General features: G+C 41.6%; 1 protein-coding gene across 1 annotated transcript in view; it reads right to left on the reverse strand.

Annotated features, from left to right (window-relative positions):
• Positions 1 to 18,844, reverse strand: part of TTN (titin) — a 285,564-nt gene that overhangs the window by 189,155 nt on the left and 77,565 nt on the right. The window contains exons 47-77 of the mRNA XM_083403724.1: positions 18,036 to 18,314; positions 16,375 to 16,938; positions 15,425 to 15,706; positions 15,042 to 15,320; positions 13,524 to 13,802; positions 13,150 to 13,428; positions 12,730 to 13,017; positions 12,320 to 12,598; positions 11,909 to 12,190; positions 11,517 to 11,795; positions 11,153 to 11,431; positions 10,770 to 11,048; positions 10,336 to 10,623; positions 9,925 to 10,203; positions 9,435 to 9,716; positions 9,059 to 9,337; positions 8,652 to 8,930; positions 8,268 to 8,546; positions 7,843 to 8,130; positions 7,324 to 7,602; positions 6,832 to 7,113; positions 5,398 to 5,676; positions 5,012 to 5,293; positions 4,288 to 4,566; positions 3,905 to 4,192; positions 3,464 to 3,742; positions 3,097 to 3,375; positions 2,708 to 2,986; positions 2,294 to 2,581; positions 1,870 to 2,157; positions 512 to 793 (exon numbers count right to left, since the gene is read on the reverse strand). Coding sequence (XP_083259850.1) covers positions 512 to 793; positions 1,870 to 2,157; positions 2,294 to 2,581; positions 2,708 to 2,986; positions 3,097 to 3,375; positions 3,464 to 3,742; positions 3,905 to 4,192; positions 4,288 to 4,566; positions 5,012 to 5,293; positions 5,398 to 5,676; positions 6,832 to 7,113; positions 7,324 to 7,602; positions 7,843 to 8,130; positions 8,268 to 8,546; positions 8,652 to 8,930; positions 9,059 to 9,337; positions 9,435 to 9,716; positions 9,925 to 10,203; positions 10,336 to 10,623; positions 10,770 to 11,048; positions 11,153 to 11,431; positions 11,517 to 11,795; positions 11,909 to 12,190; positions 12,320 to 12,598; positions 12,730 to 13,017; positions 13,150 to 13,428; positions 13,524 to 13,802; positions 15,042 to 15,320; positions 15,425 to 15,706; positions 16,375 to 16,938; positions 18,036 to 18,314 — 9,006 coding nt within the window. The remainder of the gene's footprint in view (positions 1 to 511; positions 794 to 1,869; positions 2,158 to 2,293; positions 2,582 to 2,707; positions 2,987 to 3,096; positions 3,376 to 3,463; positions 3,743 to 3,904; positions 4,193 to 4,287; positions 4,567 to 5,011; positions 5,294 to 5,397; positions 5,677 to 6,831; positions 7,114 to 7,323; positions 7,603 to 7,842; positions 8,131 to 8,267; positions 8,547 to 8,651; positions 8,931 to 9,058; positions 9,338 to 9,434; positions 9,717 to 9,924; positions 10,204 to 10,335; positions 10,624 to 10,769; positions 11,049 to 11,152; positions 11,432 to 11,516; positions 11,796 to 11,908; positions 12,191 to 12,319; positions 12,599 to 12,729; positions 13,018 to 13,149; positions 13,429 to 13,523; positions 13,803 to 15,041; positions 15,321 to 15,424; positions 15,707 to 16,374; positions 16,939 to 18,035; positions 18,315 to 18,844) is intronic.

An 18,844-nucleotide genomic window follows, 5' to 3' on the forward strand; every position in this document is an offset into this window, starting at 1 on the left:
ACACAGGCCAGTGATAGGTAAAGGCTAGAGGGGCCACTGATCCTCAAAGACTGTTTCTCCCGCTCTTAAAATTTTCAAGACTGCTTTACTATATCTATTTGCATAGTGTGCCTGACCTCCTCATCAGCACTGCCACCATTTTCACTACAGTCGAGGAGTCTTTGGATTTCAAACATCTCAGTCCTTTGTCAGTACTTTTGACTATGCATCCCCAGCATTATAGCATTATCATCCAACCATTTAAGGGTAAAGTAGGGGAATGCCTGCAGCTCACTGGTAGAGCATCTGCTCTGAATGAAGAGGACCTCAGGTTCAACTCCCCAGCATCTGCAGGTAGGGCTGGGAGAGAGTCCTGACTGAAATCCTGGAGAGCCACTGTCAGTCAGTGAAGATAACACTGAGGTAGATGGACCAATGGTCTGACTCCGTATGGGAAAAAAACAAAACACCTTCCAGTGCTCCTAAGGGTTGGGTAGAGTGGAGGAAGTCAGAGTAGACATTGGCTTCTAACCTTTCACTGTGACTGTTGTACTGCAGCTTGCGGTGCCAGCAGAATTAAGAGCTTCACAAATGTAATCTCCACTGTCTTCATGGATAGCATCAACAATGATCAGCACTGCTGTGCCGTCACTGAATGCCATACGGTGCTTGTCGCTAGCATGGATTTCGTGGTCATTCTTGTACCACACAACTCTGATTTCTGGGGAACCACTGATCTTGCATTCAAGTTGACATGAATCGCCCTGTTTCAGCATTCTTGATGGTTCCAGTTTCTTCACAAATTTAGGAGGTTCTGAGAAGCCGGAAGGAAAGTGGCATTCAATATGGAGAGGAATAAGAACAATTAAGAACATGCAAAAAAAATAATTGCAGTGGAAATCATAATATGGTATTATCAAGAAGGATAACAACAAAAATTAGTAAGTGTATGAGAAACTTCCATTAAAAAAACAACAACTGAAAAAATTCTGACATTTCTGCTGAAATAAGCCATGGCACTGATTCACTGAACAGCAAACACAGCAAAATACAGCCTTTGTTTCCTCATGCCTCCCTTAACGCCAGTCCACTACAAAGAAGGGAGATTGGTGGGAAATTAGCACCCAGACTCAACATAGGAGAACTCTTCTCCTGCACCTGTGCTCCGCAAAACAGATGGCTATTTTGAGAAGTAATACTTATGAGATAAGCCTCTCCCAGGTACAATAATCTGGAGGAGGGGAGGAAGGAGCCTATCTGTGCCCAGGCATTCCATCTGCTTCCATCTCATCTGTTTGTTGACTGGCACTCAAAGCCCTCTCAAAATTTCAGCCTGGGGGTGGGATGCTAAGATGACATCCCTGACAGGTGCACGAGTGCAGAGGCCAATTGCTATTTCCCCACTCCCCTTTCAACTTGTTGACATCTACTAGAGAGGTGTACAAAACTCTTGGTAAATCCCTGCTAATGGATCAAGCTATCTATGTATATTTTCCCATGCAACTATTTTTTAGAATGTAAATTATACATAAACTGTAAATGAATCAAATCTGCCTCGACTTTTACAACGGCAAAAACCAAAGAATGCTATAAAAGCTACATTTAACGTGGGTATCTGTAAATCACAACCGGCGCGTGTAATTTGTCATAAGAATCCATCACATTTCTATGAGCGCAAACATTATTCTTTTGCTCTACTTGGGTTTCAAGACACAGCAAGGAGAAGAAAATAGTTTGGATCTTAAATACTTACAGATAGTTTCCTATGAATTTTTGTTAATTTGAAAGAGGTCTGCCTTTTTCTTTTTAGAAACAAAGAATTCTATGCAAAAGAAATCCCAAGAAAATCCCTTTTCTGCATAAAAGATCAGTCAACTTAAATTCAAATACCTTTCACATTAAGTTGAGCCGAGCAAAAGTCTTTCCCAACATCATTGCTAGCTTGGCAAGTATACTGTCCGCTGTCTCCTTTGCCTACTCTCAGAATTCTCAAATGGGCTGTATTTGCTACAAAGGTAATGGCATAGTTTCCTCCTGTACGGATCTCGCGGCCATCTTTAGCCCACGTTACATGTATAGGTTGGGCTCCAGTAACATGACACTCAAAGTCAGCACTTTCTCCAACAGGAAGATCTTTGGACTCGGGTGTGATATCAAAGGAGGGAGCTTGTTTGCGTTCTGGGGAATAAAATGAAGAGGAACGGTTGGATTTCTTTCGGACGCGGTAAAGCTAAATACTGTAAAATCTTTTTAGAGGTTAGGAAGAGTGGTTGAACGTAACAGATGAAAACAAGAGAGTCGGTATGAAACTAACCTGAGACTGTGAGCCTAGCGCTAGATGTAGCAGTTCCTACAGGATTGGTCGCTGTGCAAGAGTATTGTCCGGTGTGACTCATCTCAGTTTGCAACAGCTGAAGAGTTGCCACGTTATCTATGTAAGAGGCCTGCACATTAAAGTCATCTCTTAAAGGCACACCATCCTTATACCATGTAACACTAATAGGCTCTGACCCATTTAGACGGCAAACTAATTTGATTGGGAAGCCAACAGTTTGCTCTGTATCCTTTAATTTCCTTGCAAAAGAAGGTGGGCGTTTTCGCTCTGCAAGAAAAGAAGCATGCAATAAACATACGGCTTATGCAGGCATCTGGTCAGGTGAAAACGTTTTTTAAAGAATGAAAGATCTGTAAGTATGAGTTTTTAACCAATCCCAAATAAAAGAATCACCTTGAACTGCTAAGACAGCCTTTGAAGAGGCCGTTCCGACACTGTTTTCTGCTTTGCAAATATATTCCCCACTGTCACTGGCATCCACTTTGTTAAAAATAAGTGTAGCAACATTATCTTTGAAGTACATCTTATACTCAGGAGTAGATCTTAATTTTGTATCTCCTTTGAACCAAGATATTGTAATTTCTGGGGTCCCAGTAACTTGGCATTGCAAAGTGGTATAGTCTCCAACTGACACCTCAAGAGGTCCCAAGTGAGTGACGAAAGAAGGAGGTTCTGGGGACACAAAGAGTCAGCATTAGGATAATGGCACCTGAACGCTACAATGAAGAAACAATGAGGTTTTTAAATAAAAAAATATTATTAAGAAGGCGCTAAAGACAGACCTAAAGTGGATACCAGTGCTTCACAGATATCTTCTCCAGCCTCATTCTCAACCATACATGTGTATTCTCCTTGATCATCCTTTGTACTGTTAAGAATTTCCAGAATGCATGACTTCTCTGTTGTGGTGATGCTGCACTTTTCGGACTGGCCTAAAGTTACGCCGTTCTTCTTCCATGTCACTGAAATCGGAAGGCTACCAGTGTACCTGCTCTCTAGAATTATGGATTTGCCTGGCTCCACACAATGGTCGCTGAGCTTCTTCACAAAAACGGCTGGTTCTGGTGAGCAATAAGAAGTCAAGTATTGGCATCAACGCTGCACAAACACCTAAACAATCCAAACCGAAAAAGTGCAACCTATACCAACCTTTTACAGAAAGATGTGCCGTACAAGACACTTTGCCAGCCTCATTAGTCACAACACAAGTATATTCTCCACTCTGTTGTGGCTCTACATCAAACAGCTCCAGGTCTGTGACCGAATCTTCCAAGTAGATGTTACATTTATCACTTGGTACGAGTTCATTGACGCCTCTAAACCACCTCACCTTAAATGGTGGTGTTCCTCTAATAACAGCAGAAAATGTAACACTTTTGCCTGGTAAAATATCCACAGATTCAGGTACCTTCTCAAAAGAGGGTGGTTCTAAAGAAGCATCGAAAGTAACAACAGATCAGTCGATAATGAAGGAATCATAAAGTGAAAATAAAAATTTCCTCAAATCACGGCACCAAGAGAATGCAATTTTGCAAGAATAAAGATTATGGAAGATTTCTGCAAAGTGTTAGCCACTTATTGAATACTGACCTTGTACAATCAAAGCAGCCTTGGTTTCATCAGAGCCTGCCACATTAGCAGCTTTACATGCATAAGTTCCTGTATCAGATGAGTTCAGTGAACCAATCTGCAAACTGCAAACATGGTCTGAAAATGAGATTTGATGTTTTTCCCCACTGGTGAGTTTATGTCCATTATGGAACCAAGCGACTGTAATGGGAAGGGAGCCAGCCACTTTGCACTCAAGAATCACTGAAGAAGCCAGTACACCATGAGTTTCTTTAAGTTTTCTTGTGAAAGAAGGTGGAATAATCCGATCTGTGTAAGAGGAGGTAAACAAAAGAAAATGAGGACCCCACAAAGGAGAACCATTTTCTGGTGGGAATACAATGAAGAGAAGCAACAGAACTGACCCAGAACATCAACGGAAGCTGTGCAGCTGCTTTTGCCAACATTGTTCTGCACCTCAAAAGTGTATAAGCCACTGTCTTCCATTTCTGAATCAATAATTTTAAGTGTGGACACTTTGTTGTAGAAGGTAATTTTGTATTTGTTGCTAGTTGTTAATTCTTTTCCATCCTTAAACCAGCCTATTGAAAGTTCTGGTGTTCCACCCACTTTGCACTCTAGGGTACAAATGTCTCCGACGGTGACTTTCATTGGTTCTGCCTTCTCAGTGATGACAGCTGGTTCTGGAAAGAGATTCAAGCAATATCTACCTGTGAATATCACTGTCTCCTTAGTCACATGGCTTAATACTGCAATTACAGAAATCACTTCTCTAAAGCCACAGTTTTCTGCTTTGGAAAGGAGCCACTACAAAGCTATTAATGGCTTTTCTTTTCTAGAATTGAGAAACACTGTAAACACCACAGTGCCACTTATCTGTCTTCCAGAGAAGAGGAGCTGACTGCCCAACCAATAGGAGCAGAGCAGTACAAAGCCCCCAATGGGTTACCTGAACATTTTGCTTCAGAACCTGTTCTCCAATACTCTGTAATGCACCATGTACACTGATGACATGCCCCTCTCACAACCTCAAGGCTCTGAATGTTATTTAGCCTTCCCATCTTTTAAAAGTAACTCTCTCTCTCTCTTTTAAAGAAAATAAAAAGCCAAGTTTGTGTCATTACCAACCTAGAACGGTTAAAGTTGCTATGCACTCCCGGGTTCCAGCATCATTACTGATTTGACAGATATACTTCCCAGCGCTTGCTGGTTCTGCTTTGGCAAGCTGCAAAGTGGCAACATTTTCCACGTATGTTATTGTCCTGTTAGCACTTTCTCTGATGACCTCTTCTTTGTCCTTGAGCCACGTCACCGAAATCGGCTGAGAGCCTTCCAAGGTGGCCTGCAACTCTACTGGTTCACCCACCACAACAGTAAGGTTGTTAATTTTGGTCACGAATTTTGGTGGTTCTGAAGAGGAAAGAGCCAATGGGCATCAAGAGTTCCAACAAGAATTGCGCATTTTTATAAAGACAACGATGATTGCACACCGTACCTCCTCAAATAATACCTACCTTTAAGTTTTACCATACAAACGCAAGTGTCGCTTCCGACATCGTTCTGAGCTTTGCACTGGTATTCACCAATGTCAGATACTTCAATATTCAGAATGTGAACACTTGCATGGTAGTTTTTGGATGCGACTTTGTACTTTTTACTGCTACGTATTTGCCTCTTATCCTTATACCACGTAATATCAAAAGGTGGTGTGCCAGAAATCTCACATTCAAGGCTAACCTCAGTACCCTTGAGTGTATCTACCGGAGATGGCTTCCTGCTAAAGATGGGTGGTTCTAGGATGAAAGAAAGAATCAGGCATCATTTAAAGAAAGTTACCTCAATATATATGTTGCTAGTTTAATAAGAATATAATGTGAGAATTGCCATATATGTATCTGTTCCAATGCCAAGGCATGCATGCAGCTGAAGAAGCACCTTTTCTTTTTAAGGGTAGCCAACGGACTGGAATGGAAGCATGCCTGTCCCAGTCTGCCAGCAAAGCTCCACCCACTAAGATGCCCATGATTGGGCAGTTTAGTGTATTTGGTGGGCAATCCCGCCCTGCAATGCGGCTGGCCGAATGATCTTCAGTGTGCACGCGAGTCCCAGCACTTGGGAATGGCTGGCAGCCAGCCCGCAAGATGCTGCAACTGTTGCCCACCCGTAATAGGGTAATTGGTCATTTCAGTAATAAAAGCAATGACCATCCTAGAATGCTGAGCCAAAAGGGTGAGTGCAGGAATGCATTTAACAACCCTTTTCTCCTCCTTACACATGGAATGTAGTCCAACTGACTGATTACTTATCCTTTCTGTAAGAGGCAGAGAACTGTGATGGTCACTGCTGCCTCTTGCAGATTCAGTGGACGCCAACCCTGACATCTACTCAAGCATTTGATTAGTTGACTGAAGGAGGAGTTTTGTCACCCTCTCAGTGTTGTGGTGCATATTTGATTGACTGAAGGTTGCAGCCTTGATTTAAGTACCCCACTCATTGACGTTGATGAAGAGTGGGTTATAATTGCCACCAAGCTTATGCAGGTAATTAAGAAAACATCTTTCTGTAATAGCTAATTGATTATCTCTGGGTTTTGTTTTGTTTTTTAAATGTAGTTTTTACTATGTGGTTGTTGTAGACCACTTTGGTTTTTTGGTTTAATAGTGGCATACAAATATTGTAATAATTAAATAACCTAAATAAATAATAGTAAATACACCACATCCCTTTGAACATTCTTGAGGGAAAGAGTGAAAGCCACAGGCTAGAGAACACTTGTTTAAAATTAACCTGGAGGCTAATTAGATGAGAAATAGGACCCTGTCCACAATGGGCAGTTATAGCAATCTAACAGTTAGCTTAGCCATACAAGAATCAGAATGAGCTAATCTCAATCTTTTTAGAGACAGTTAGTCAAAGAGAAGGAAGTCCACCAAGGCATGTTTGCTAACCTTTGACTAGGAGTTTAGTACTGCAGCTTGCCCTGCCAGCAGGGTTCTGTGCTTCACATATGTAATCTCCACTATCGTCTGCACCAAGATGCCTCATTTCAATGACTGCCACAGAATCTGTGAATGACATCTGGAATTTTTCGCTAGCATGGACTTCAGTGTCATTTCTGTACCATACCACTTTGATTTCTGGAGAGCCACTGATTTTACATTCAAGTCGTGTGGAGTCGCCCTGTTTAATCACTTTAGACGGGTCTAGCTTCTTAATGAACTTTGGAGGTTCTGGGAAACGGAAGAAAAATGAAAGCAAGGTAAATTGGAAGAAAAGAGGGATTGTGTTGAAAGGTATATAGAATAAGAGGGGAGAGAAATCTAAAAGGGCGCTTAACTTCTAGTTTTAGCAATGCAGGAAGAAAAGTAACTCAGAAACATTTACACAAAAGACTGCAGAAGACAATTAAGAAAAGAGCAACACAGAACACATTAGCACACCTGTTATGCTCAGTGTGGTTGTACAAGAATCGCTGCCAACATCGTTGGAAACTTGGCAAGTATAGTTTCCACTTTTTGATACATCCACAGAATAAAGATTTAAGAAACCAGTTGACCCTTCAATCCCAAATAAACAGTTAGGTCCAGACACAAGTTCTAAATCTTCTTTAAACCACTTTATTTTAAAAGGCGGTGTTCCCTTTAAAGATGCCTTAAATTCCACTGTTGAATCAGGTATAGCTGATTGACTTTCTGGTTTTACCAAGAAGCTTGGTGGCTCTAAAGGTTTTAAGAAACAAAAGAAAACTAATTAGGTTCCGGAGCAAGAAATATGGCCTGGCAAGCCACAGCAAACCAATAAAGAGAAATAAAACATGTGTCAAAGTTAATAAGAAAAGAAAGATTCCATATAGATAACATTAAATGGGATCTACATTCAAAGATATTAAGATAATGATGTGAAGTTGAAAAAGACTTATATTTTAATACAGTCTATAGAAAGAAGATAGAAATCCAAACCTTTCACAGTTAAGACGGCGCTACATGAGTCACTTCCTGCAACATTTGTTACACTGCAAGTATAATTTCCAGAATCTGTCAACTCTAGGTAATTAACCTCGAGCGATACAGTGTTCTCATGGCACAGATGCCTGTATTTTGCACTCTCGGGTATCTCTTTTCCATCTTTAAACCATTTTGCAGTAATTGGGAGTGAGCCAGAGACTTTGCACTCCATATGAATAGATGATCCCAGAATTTTATCCATTTTTGGCAATTTTTTGGTAAACGAAGGAGGGATTGCTTGATCTGCCCAGAAGGGAGGGAAGAAGGCAAGTAGCATCAGATTCCTTGTTTTATTCTTTCTTCTTCATGAAAAATACACAGGCAATTAAAATGTTGATTGAAAAAGAACATGCTCCATTTTGACCAAACAAAATACAAACCTAGTACAGACAAAGTAGCCTCACAGGTGCTGCTTCCAAACTCATTTTCGACCTTAAAGGTGTATGTGCCGCTGTCCTCCTTCATAATGGATTCAATCCTGAACCTAGCCACATTATTGTCAAAGCTCATGGTGTAATATCTACTGGGCATGAGTTGTTTGCCATCTTTGGACCATTTTACTTGAAGTTCTGGTGTTCCAGCCACAGTGCATTCTAGAGTGACTGGGTCTTTCTCCGTAACTTTAATTGATTTAGCTTTTTCTATGATCTGAGCAGGTTCTGGAGTAAGAATAAAAACACAAATATATTGAAGTCTTCCGATGAGTAACCGGCAGAAGACTGGTGCTTACTGAGGAATCAAAATAGGAATCAAAACTCACAAACCTTGCACTAAAAGTAAAGCAAAACACTTCTCAACTCCTGACTCATTCTTTGCCTGACAGGTGTATCTCCCACTGTGACCGAGGTCAACATGCCTGATCTTCAGTCTCGCCACATTGTTTTCAAATGTAATGTGGAAGCTGTCATCGTTTTCGATGATTCTTTCGTCTTTTATCCAAGACACTGTTAAAGGCTGAGAACCAGCCACAGTGCATTGAAATACAGCAGAGCTCTTCAAAACAGCGTGGACGTTTTCTAACTTCTTGAGGAAGGATGGGGGTTCTGTGTTTATTAAAAATATAAAAAAGCCGGAATGAAACCTGGGTAAGGTTTAAAATTTGCTAAAGGAGGTGAGAGGAACAAACGGAATGTTTCTTAGGCTTTTTCCCTACTATGATTACTGAACTGACCTTTCAAACTGACTTTTGTGCTACAGGAACAGCTGCCCCCTTCATTTGAAATAATGCACTGGTATTCGCCAGCATCCTGAACATCACAGTTCATGATATGAAGGGCAAAAACAGATTGCTGATGAGTCATGGTGTATTTCTTGCTACTTCGGATCTCGTTGTTGTTCTTCAGCCAGGTCACTTCAAACGGAGGAGTCCCTGTGACTTCACATTCTAACACAGCATCGTAGGTTCTTACTACTTCCACAGGTTTTAGCTCCCTCACAAATGTGGGAGGTTCTAAAGTAGCAGAAGAAAACAAAGCAACCTCAGAAATAAGGGGAGGAACCCAACTGCATGGCTGAAGGAACTATAAAAGGAATTCTTAGCAACTAACCTTTCACTCTCAGTTCAATGCTGCAACTCTCACTACCTGCGTCATTGCGGGCCTCGCAGATGTAAGTCCCGCTATCCTCCACTTTAGCATTGGAAACTTTAAAAGTCGCCATGTTGTCTACAAACGAGACTCCATATTTAGCATGGTCCAGCACTTCGTTCCCATCAAGGTACCAAAGGACACGGATTTCCGGTGTACCCGCTACCTGGCATTCAAAAGTGGTAGACTGTCCTTTTCTCAAAGCTACTACAGGGCTAGGCTTCTGAAGAAACCTAGGGGGCTCTAAAATAAAATTAAAAATAATTATTTAGAAAATAGTAATTGGCTTTAAAAAACACAAACCAACCAAAAAAACTAAGGTAGATTGCAATCCTATGCACATACTTACTGTAATCCCCATCTAACACAGTGGGACTTACAGTCAAGTAGACATGCATAGGATTGAGCTGCGCAAATCGCAGCCGATAACCCGGGATGTTAAAGTGCAGACCTTTCACAAAAAGAGTTGTCTTGCAGGTTGTTGTCCCGACGTCATTGCTTAATTGGCAGATATAGTTCCCTGAATCAGACGGCTTGGCCGAAAAGAGTTCCAGCACGCTTGAAGTGTCATCTTTGTAAACTGAGCGAGAAGCTCCCGAAAGGAGTTCTTTGCTATCTTTGAACCACTTTATTTGTATGGGAGGTGTGCCGCTCACGAGAGCTTTGAGTTGGACTCTGGCAGCTGGTACCACATCTTGTGACTGTGGCTTTTCAACAAAGCATGGGGGTTCTACAAAGAGTGGGGAGAAAGACCAGGAAAAGAGGGAGGTCATTCATTTTGAAATGATAAACAAAAACCAGAATCAAAGCGACGTGGCAAATAAGCCTGCCACCTAGGAGAAAAAGTACAAGATGTCCAAACCTTTGACGGTTAAATGGGCACTGCACTGGTTGCTTCCAGCTTTATTTGTTGCCTCGCAGGTATAAGATCCACTATCTGCACCTTCAAGCTGGTTGATCTCCAAGAATGCCATGTTATCATGGAAAGAATACTTGTGCTTTTCGCTAGCAGTTATCTCTTGGCCATCCTTGTACCACTGTATACTTATTGGGTGTGAACCAGACACTATGCACTCAAGGTGAACAAAAGAGCCCTTAATGCTATCCATTTTCTTTAGCTTTTTGGTGAATTTAGGCGGTATGATCAGATCTACCCAAGACAAACCAAAAAGATATATATTAGATTAGGCTGCCACTTTGCTGGTCTTTGGCATAAAAAGAAAATAAGAATTGAAGTTGTGGCCAGCACCCACCAACCAACCCAACTCTAAGAGAAGAGGGATACACAATACAAACCTAAGACATTAATGCTAGCTTTACAGCTGCTGCTTCCGACATCATTTGAAACCTCGAATGTGTATTCGCCGCTATCTTTCTTTTCGGTAGAAACAATCTTTAGCATAGAGACTGTATCGGTAACACTGATTTTATATTTGTGTCCCAATGTCAACTCTTTTCCATCTCTGAGCCACTTGGCAGTAATATCTTTTGTTCCTGAAAATCTACACTGCAATGTGGCTGGGTCGCCTTCCGTGACATCAATTGAAACAGCTTTATCAGTGATGGTGGCTGCCTCTGTGATAAATACAGGAGCAAATATGAGCCTGGGTGACTTGAAGTGTAGATGATAGCAAAACACGATGCTATAAATTAAGGAGGTGGGAGTGAGCTCTACAAACCTTTTACTGTTAGTAAAGCAGAGCATCTTTGGATTCCAGCATCATTTTTAGCCTGGCAAAAATATTTCCCATCATGCTTCACTTCTATGGCCCTGATCATAAGAGTGGCCACATTGTTCACAAAGGTCATTTTGGTGTTATCGTCTTCAACAATGTCATCATTATCTTTCAGCCAAGAGACTGTTATAGGCATGGAACCTTTAATAGTTGCTTGAAACACTATTGTGCCTCCTCTAAGCGAGCTAATGTTCTCAATCCTCTTCACAAATTGTGGGGGTTCTATTGAAAGAATAGATGCCTTGGTGAGTATTAGCCTCAACTAAACATCAGAATTAAATTATTATATTTTCCAGGCGGTACTGACCTTTCAGAGCCAACTCAGAGCTACAGACACAGCTTCCTACATCGTTTGTTACCCTGCACTGGTATTCTCCTGCATCTGAAGAGTCAAACTTGAAAACCTGGAGGCTAATCAAGGAATTCTCAATGCTTATTCTGTGCTTTCTACTGCTCCTCACAGGTTTGTTGTCCTTTAGCCAATAGACCTCAAAAGGAGGGGTACCTAGGACCTCACATTCCAGTATCACATCTGAGTCTTTTAACACTTCCCTTGGTTCAAATTCCTTGACAAAGTAAGGTGACTCTATAGCACGAGACAGAAAGAAAAGAGTGGGGGTTGTTAATTGGTTCTGGGACCTTTAAAAGGCTTGAAAGACTTGCTGAGAAAATTGAGTGCAGGGGTACTTTTGCACACACCTTTTACAACCACGACACTACTGCAGGTATCTTTCCCAGCATCATTTTTTGCCTCACATGTATATTCACCACAGTCTTCAAGAGTGACATCCAGGAGTCGGAGTACTGCTGTGGAGCCCACCAAAGTCATCTTGTGTTTGGCACTGTCTTTAATTTCCCTGTCATCCTTGAACCAAGAGATTTTAATTTCAGGCGTGCCTGTAACTTTACATTCTAATTGGGCGTATTCTCCTTTCTTAATCAACTGCGATGGCTCAAGTCTTTCCACGAAAGTAGCGGGTTCTGTGGAATTAAAGAATGTTATTAAGAAGAGTTGTAGAAAGAGGTTAAGGGAAAAAACAAGAGGCAGCAGGCAAGAAACCTCAAATCGCCACGCAAGCATATCATCATAAGAGAAAGAGTTGTGCAAACCTTGGACAAACAAGTTTGCACTGCATGAGGCTGAACCAGCCGCGTTGCTGACTTTGCAAGAATAGGCGCCAGAATCAGCAGGTTTCACAGCGTAAAGCTCCAAGTAACTCGACAAAGCTTCCGTCATGATGTAACAAGCTCCGCCAGTTGTTAGCTCAGCATCACCCTTAAACCATTGTACAGAGAGTGGCGCTGTTCCCTTAAATGTACTCTTCAAACGCACTGTGGACCCGGGAGATATTTCTTGAGACTCTGGCTCTGTCACGAAGCTAGGTGGCTCTACACATTGTTTGAAAGAAAGAGTTGGAAAGAATCAGTAGCGCAACTTAATGTAGTGAGGAGTTAAAAAGGGGGCGGGAAGAACGGTTAAAAGAGATACTGAGAAGAGAATGCAAAAGAAGATGTCAAACCTTTTATCGTTAAAGTTCCATGGCTTTCCTTGCCCCCTGCAGAGTTAGTAGCTCTACAGGAATACACTCCTGCGTCATTGGTATCCAGGTGTTTGATGTCCAAAGACGCTGAACCTTCTTCGTAGCGTATTGCATACTTGGCGCTGGCAGTGATCTCTTTGTCATGCTTAAACCAAGACACTTTTATTGGAAGAGAACCTGATACTTTGCAGTCAAAGTGGCAGGAGCCACCAACCGCGCTATCGACGTTCCGCAGAGGTTTGGTAAAGAACGGAGGAAGGGTGCGATCTGTTCCAAGGCACAGCAAAGAAAAGAAAACCAATATATATCAAAAAGAGTGTTTTAGGAGTGTCCCCTCCCACCTCCCGCCTTCTAATTGTTCTACCATCTAAATCGCAGTAGCGCTACTGGATTACCAACCTAACACAGTAAACGAGGTGGTGCACGAACTGCGTCCAACATCGTTTGAAACTTCAAAGGTGATTTCGCCAGTGTCGTGCAATTCGGCGGTGTAGAATTTCAACTGAGCAACATTGTTCTTAAAACTGATTCTATACTTTTTGTTAGAAGCCAGAGGCTTTCCGTCTTTGAACCATTTCGTTTTTAGCTCTGGAGTGCCTGCAACAGTGTATTCCAGAGTTGCTGGGTCCCCTGCCGTCACCTGAATGAATTCAGCTCTCTCAACAATGGTAGCAGGCTCTATAACAGAATTAAACAGGGGTCATTATAGAGCTAATGCGAACAATATGCCTGCGTATAAGAATTGTGTGATCTTAAAGTGCTCCTACACTGACCTTTGACTGCTAATTCTCCAAAACATGTTTGGCTTCCTGCATCATTCTCAGCCAGACATGTATATTTACCACCAGAACTAATCTGGACATCTGTGATTTGCAAAGTTGCAATGCCATTTTCAAAGGTCACTTTGACTTTGTTATCTTCTTTAATAATATCTTTCCCCTTCATCCAAGTGACAGAAATAGGAGCTGAGCCTCTCACAGCTGCCTGTAAGAAAACTTCATCCCCAGCAAGTGCAGTAACATCTTCGATTTTCTTAATGAAAGAGGGAGGTTCTAATTTGAAAAAGAAAGAAAGGAAGAAAAACCCTTATCTATCATTGCTTCATATGGTGCTTGGTGCTGCATTTAAGGCTTTTTAAAGAAAATAAATTGCCTTCTGGATACAATGGCAACGTCTTTTATGGATTTCTACCTCTGAATGTTAGGGGGAAATTTACCATTTCAATCTGGAGACAGAGGAACGAACCATTATTTGTTGAGCAATAAGTAAATGTCTTCCATTTGACAGCAGGCAAATTAATCCAGGTGAAGTAGAGGTGAGGAACCTGTGGCACTCTAGATATTGTACTCCAACTCCCGCCCCATTAGCCAATGGTCAGAAATTATGGGGTCCAACAACATCTGGAGGGCTACAGGTTCCCCATCATGGATGTAAACCAGGAGTGGAGAACCTTTGGTCCTCCAGATGTTGATGAACTACAAATTGGACATGCTGGCTGGGGCTGATGGGAATTGTAGTTCAGCAACACTTGAAGCACCACAGGTTCCCCACTACTGGTGTAAATGAGGGGACTAGGAAGAGTAAAAGAGGAATTCTTTTCCTGGGCACCAAAGCTTGCTTCTCAGAAGGATGTTGGGAGTAGAGATTTTGCCTTTTGGCTATGCTTTATGTTGGAATCCCTCTGATTTGCATGACATTATACTCCTCAACGCGGGTGGCGCTGTGGGCAAACCTATCAGTTCCTCTTTTTTTAAAAGTCTTAAATTGAGTCCTCACACTTCCACATCAGTTTGCAGTTTTTAAAAGAAGTCCTTGTGAAAATTTATCAGCATTTTCGTGTGAATTTCTTCTACCACACACATTTTTAATGCTGTTTTGCCCAATATTCACTATTTCCCAAAACTATTTTCCATTTTAGTATTCATTTCCCAGCTGGAACACTGCATTGCAAAATTCAGAGAATTGTGAATTTGAAAGGCTAGCCATGTTCTGGTCCGCATATTGTCTTGAAAGATAAGGTCACCTTTAAAAGAGAACTTAATTGACTTTCTCCCCCACCCCTAAACATGTGTAAAACAGCCTCTTGCTTGGGAATTAATTTCAATGAAATCTGTTCTCTGCCTTTATTCCTGCGTTCAAGAATATAAGAAAAGATTCCAAGAAGCAACAAGACACAGAAAGAGAAGGAAAGGAGACAACTAAAAAAAAAAAAAAAGGTTTCCACGAAAGAGTTATTTTCTCCTTTTGCACTATGTTAAAAATAGGTTTTGTTTGTTCACTTGCTCACTAACCTTTCAGTATATATGTTGCACTGCAAACACATTTTCCAACTTCATTCGCTATGGAACATTCGTATTCACCAACATCTGCACTATTAAATGAAGAAATCTCCAGAGAGATAAGAGACTTTTGGGAAGTCAACCTGTATTTTTTACTACTGCGAATTTGTTTCCTGTCTTTAAACCAACTGATTTCAAATGGTCCAGTACCAGAAACCTCACAATGAAGAGTAGCATTCATTCCTCTCACTATGTCGCCCGGCTCAAGAGTTTTGATGAAAGTAGGAGGCTCTATAAAATCATCAAAGCATGAATAAAGAATTAGTGACCGATAGTACACTTGCAACAGAACAGAGCACATTGAAAAGAAAGCACCCCTGGGTTTAAGAACAAACCTTTGACAACAATCTCAGTACTACAGCTGTCACTGCCAGCATCATTAGCTGCTTCGCACGAGTAACTTCCACTGTCATCAACTTTCACATTGGTAATATCTAGCACAGCCACGTTATTGGCAAAAGACATCCTCTGTGTGTCACTCTCTCTAATTTCTTTGTTATTTTTGTACCATGTCACCTGGATCTCAGGAGACCCTTTGATTTTGCACTGAAGATGTGCTGACTCTCCAGGAGTCAACAAGTAAGAGGGGTCCACTTTCTTCAGGAACGATGGTGGCTCTAGAAGAAAAGTTCAGAAAGAAAGAAGCCTGAAATATAACACCTTAAGAAGATCGATTTGATAGGACGATTACAAAGACAAGCTATTGAGAAGCATGCAGATATCTATCCAGGGCAAAACTCCAATTCCTGCCAGTGCTCTTAATTCTGCTTTTTATCATGGTAACCAGAACTTCTCTAAAGAATCACCTAGGACGGAAAAATAAATAAATGACAGTTTTAGTCAACACTGGAATAAAGTTTGCACATTTAAGGAAATCAGACAATAAGCTTTAGTAAAGACACAAAGACGAGTGAAAAAGATTGTAGCTTTTCTTTTTGCAAAGAAACACCACACCACACTTGGAGAAATGTGCTATGATTAGCTTTTTCCTTCTTAATGTTACCTCTCGCTTCTTCATTATTCGGAACTAACAAATCGGTTCCACGTGGGACCGGGTTGCGCTCAGGCCACCAGGCCCCACCCGTGCCTCAGCATGGTGCAGGATAGTGTCCTGCGCCACGTTGAGGGTGACCCGGCCACGCCATTTGCCAGGTGGCCAATCAGGGCGTGGCGGGGGCCCACTTCAACCCGTGGTGCAACTCTGGCAGCTCCTCTTTGAAGCGCAACTACTATAAATAAGAAGACATAAATGGCACCAAGTTTAGCAGGCCGACAATTTCCTTACCTCTGATTGTTACAGTGGCCGAAGAAGAGCTACTTCCAGCCTCATTTGCAGCAGTGCATGCATATGTTCCCGAATCTTTAAGTTTAGACAGAGGGATATCAAGTGATGCTATCTTGTCTTCAAAGCAAATCTTGTAATCTTTGCCTGGAGGTATTCGGGTTCCATCCTTGCTCCAGGATACTGTGACTTTCCTGTCTTCATCCACTTGGCATTCAAGATGTATCTTCTTATTGACTGCAGACTGAACAGACTGCAGTTCCTTGACGAATCGTGGTTTATCAATGACAGCTATTTCTGCCTGGCAGATGTCTGCCCCAAATTTGTTTGAGGCTTTGCAGGTATATACCCCCCTGTCGTTTACTGTGAGGCGTGGAATCTCTAAACTGTGCTTATTCTCAGAAGCTGAAATCTTGCAGTGTTCTGTGGAAGATATGGCGGCACCATCTTTCTGCCACACTGTGTCGATTACGGGGGTGCCTGCCACTGTGCAGAGGAACCTGGCACTCTTACCCACAAAAGTAGTAATAGATTCGGGTCTGGTTAGAAAGGTTGGAGGAAACGCTTCTGCAAAAGAAAGGGGGGAAAGTTGACATGGGCTTGGCCAATACAGCAACCTTTTCCCCACACCCCAGCACCAAAGAAAGGAGACAGAAACACTGTCTCCATATACACACATTAAATTGCCTAGAAATAATGTGCAGTAAAGATTGCCAAGACTCAATACATCCAGTAAATCATTAGGATGATCTAGCAGTTTTAAAAGCCATCTAGCTAGAGTTATTTGTTATCTAAAAGAGCAGTTTTAAAAGCCACCTAGCAAGAGTTATTTAGTCATGAAATTAGGTTTACATGTGACGATTTGAAGTGCATGTCACGAATTAACCAGCAATACAGATTCCAGTAAGATGAAAGGTATAGGCAATTATTATAGTAATAAAAAGGCCCAGGGAGATCTTTTAAAAGAGCGATGTCATTATGTATCCTTTATTCACTTCAAGATGGCTCCCACCACCCACTACGTCTGTAAGCATGGATCTCAAAGAGTAAATAAAATCGACTGCATCCCAGCAAGATCATGATCAGACGACTCAGTTAATACTATAATCTTTTTGAGAAGCTTAAGACATTTAAGAGCGAATGTTTATAGGTGAATATGACGGAATCAAAAAACATTTCAAATGCCTCTGGGCACAATCCATGCCATTGCTGCATTCTTCTCTCCTCCCGACCCCAGTGTGAAATGCTTTAAGTGTGGAAGTTCTTGCCTACAATCTCCTTCGCCAACTGCAGTTCTTCCATCACTAGAGAGAGGTGCTTGTAATGTGTGTGCTTGTACCAAATGGTGCACATCTGAAATGAACTAGAGTATTCCCTTTATTATTCGTAAGTTTTCCTCCACGCTTAAAAGAGTTCGGAAATAATATACAATAATTACAAATCTGTTCTTTGACTCAGCTTCCGATGAGAATATATTTTTTGCTCCTGGATATGTACGTTGAACCTGGGGGCCGAATACCTGGTATTTTCTTCTATTTATATATGCACAGAAATGGAAATCCTTAGTTTGCTATTGGCCCTAGATGCATTTTACCACATACTAATGGTGAACACATTCCGTTACCTAACAAGGAAGCAGCACAGGGTTCATGTCTCGCACTTACCAGTTACCGTTAAGGTTGCTTTGCTGCTTACGCTGCCATACTTATTGGAAGCTTTGCAGCTGTATTCGCCACAGTCAACTACTTGCGGTCTCGGGATTTGAAGAGTGGATGTATAATTAGCGGTGTGTATGGTATACTTGTCGCCATCATAGATTTCCCGACCGGCTCTGTACCATTGAAACCGTACGTCTGGCGCCATCTCGATCTCGCAGGTGAACTTGGCAAGGTGGTTCACAGCGACTTCTTGGGATTCCAGCCTTCTCCTCAGTATGGGTCCAACTGAAGTTAAAAGTGAAAGAATAATGTGGTTACAACCATCCACGTTCATGTGGATATTGTAATACTAATAGCATGTATGGTGCTTAGAAGTGTACATTCCAAAACACTGTTAATAAAGTGACCAACAGAAATGAGATGTGTGGTTTCATGAGCTATCCAAGGAAAGTGGCTGTAAAGAAAAATGGTTGTCAGAGGTGAAAGCAAACCGAAAGCAGTGCCCAGTCTACCAGAGGGCTACATACACTGCAGTGCATAATGGAACTCTGAAGATACTCTGATGTGCTACTTACTATTAAAGGCATGCAAACAACATGATATATGAAATTATACCAGGTTGTACCAGAACATTTTCAACATGAAATGTGTGACATTATGCTAGAATGGTGCAATGGCTTCTACAACGTGCTGTGCAATCTCTTGGCACGTCTACTCAGAAGCAAGTCTCACTGTGCTCAGTGGGGCTTCCTCCCTAGTAAGCGTGTTCAGGATTGCATCTTTATTGTAGCAATGAAAAGGAAAAGTGAACCAAG

The sequence above is a fragment of the Podarcis tiliguerta genome (assembly GCF_965153285.1).
Source record: "Podarcis tiliguerta genome assembly, chromosome: 1".
Classification (NCBI taxonomy): Eukaryota; Metazoa; Chordata; class Lepidosauria; order Squamata; family Lacertidae; genus Podarcis; species Podarcis tiliguerta.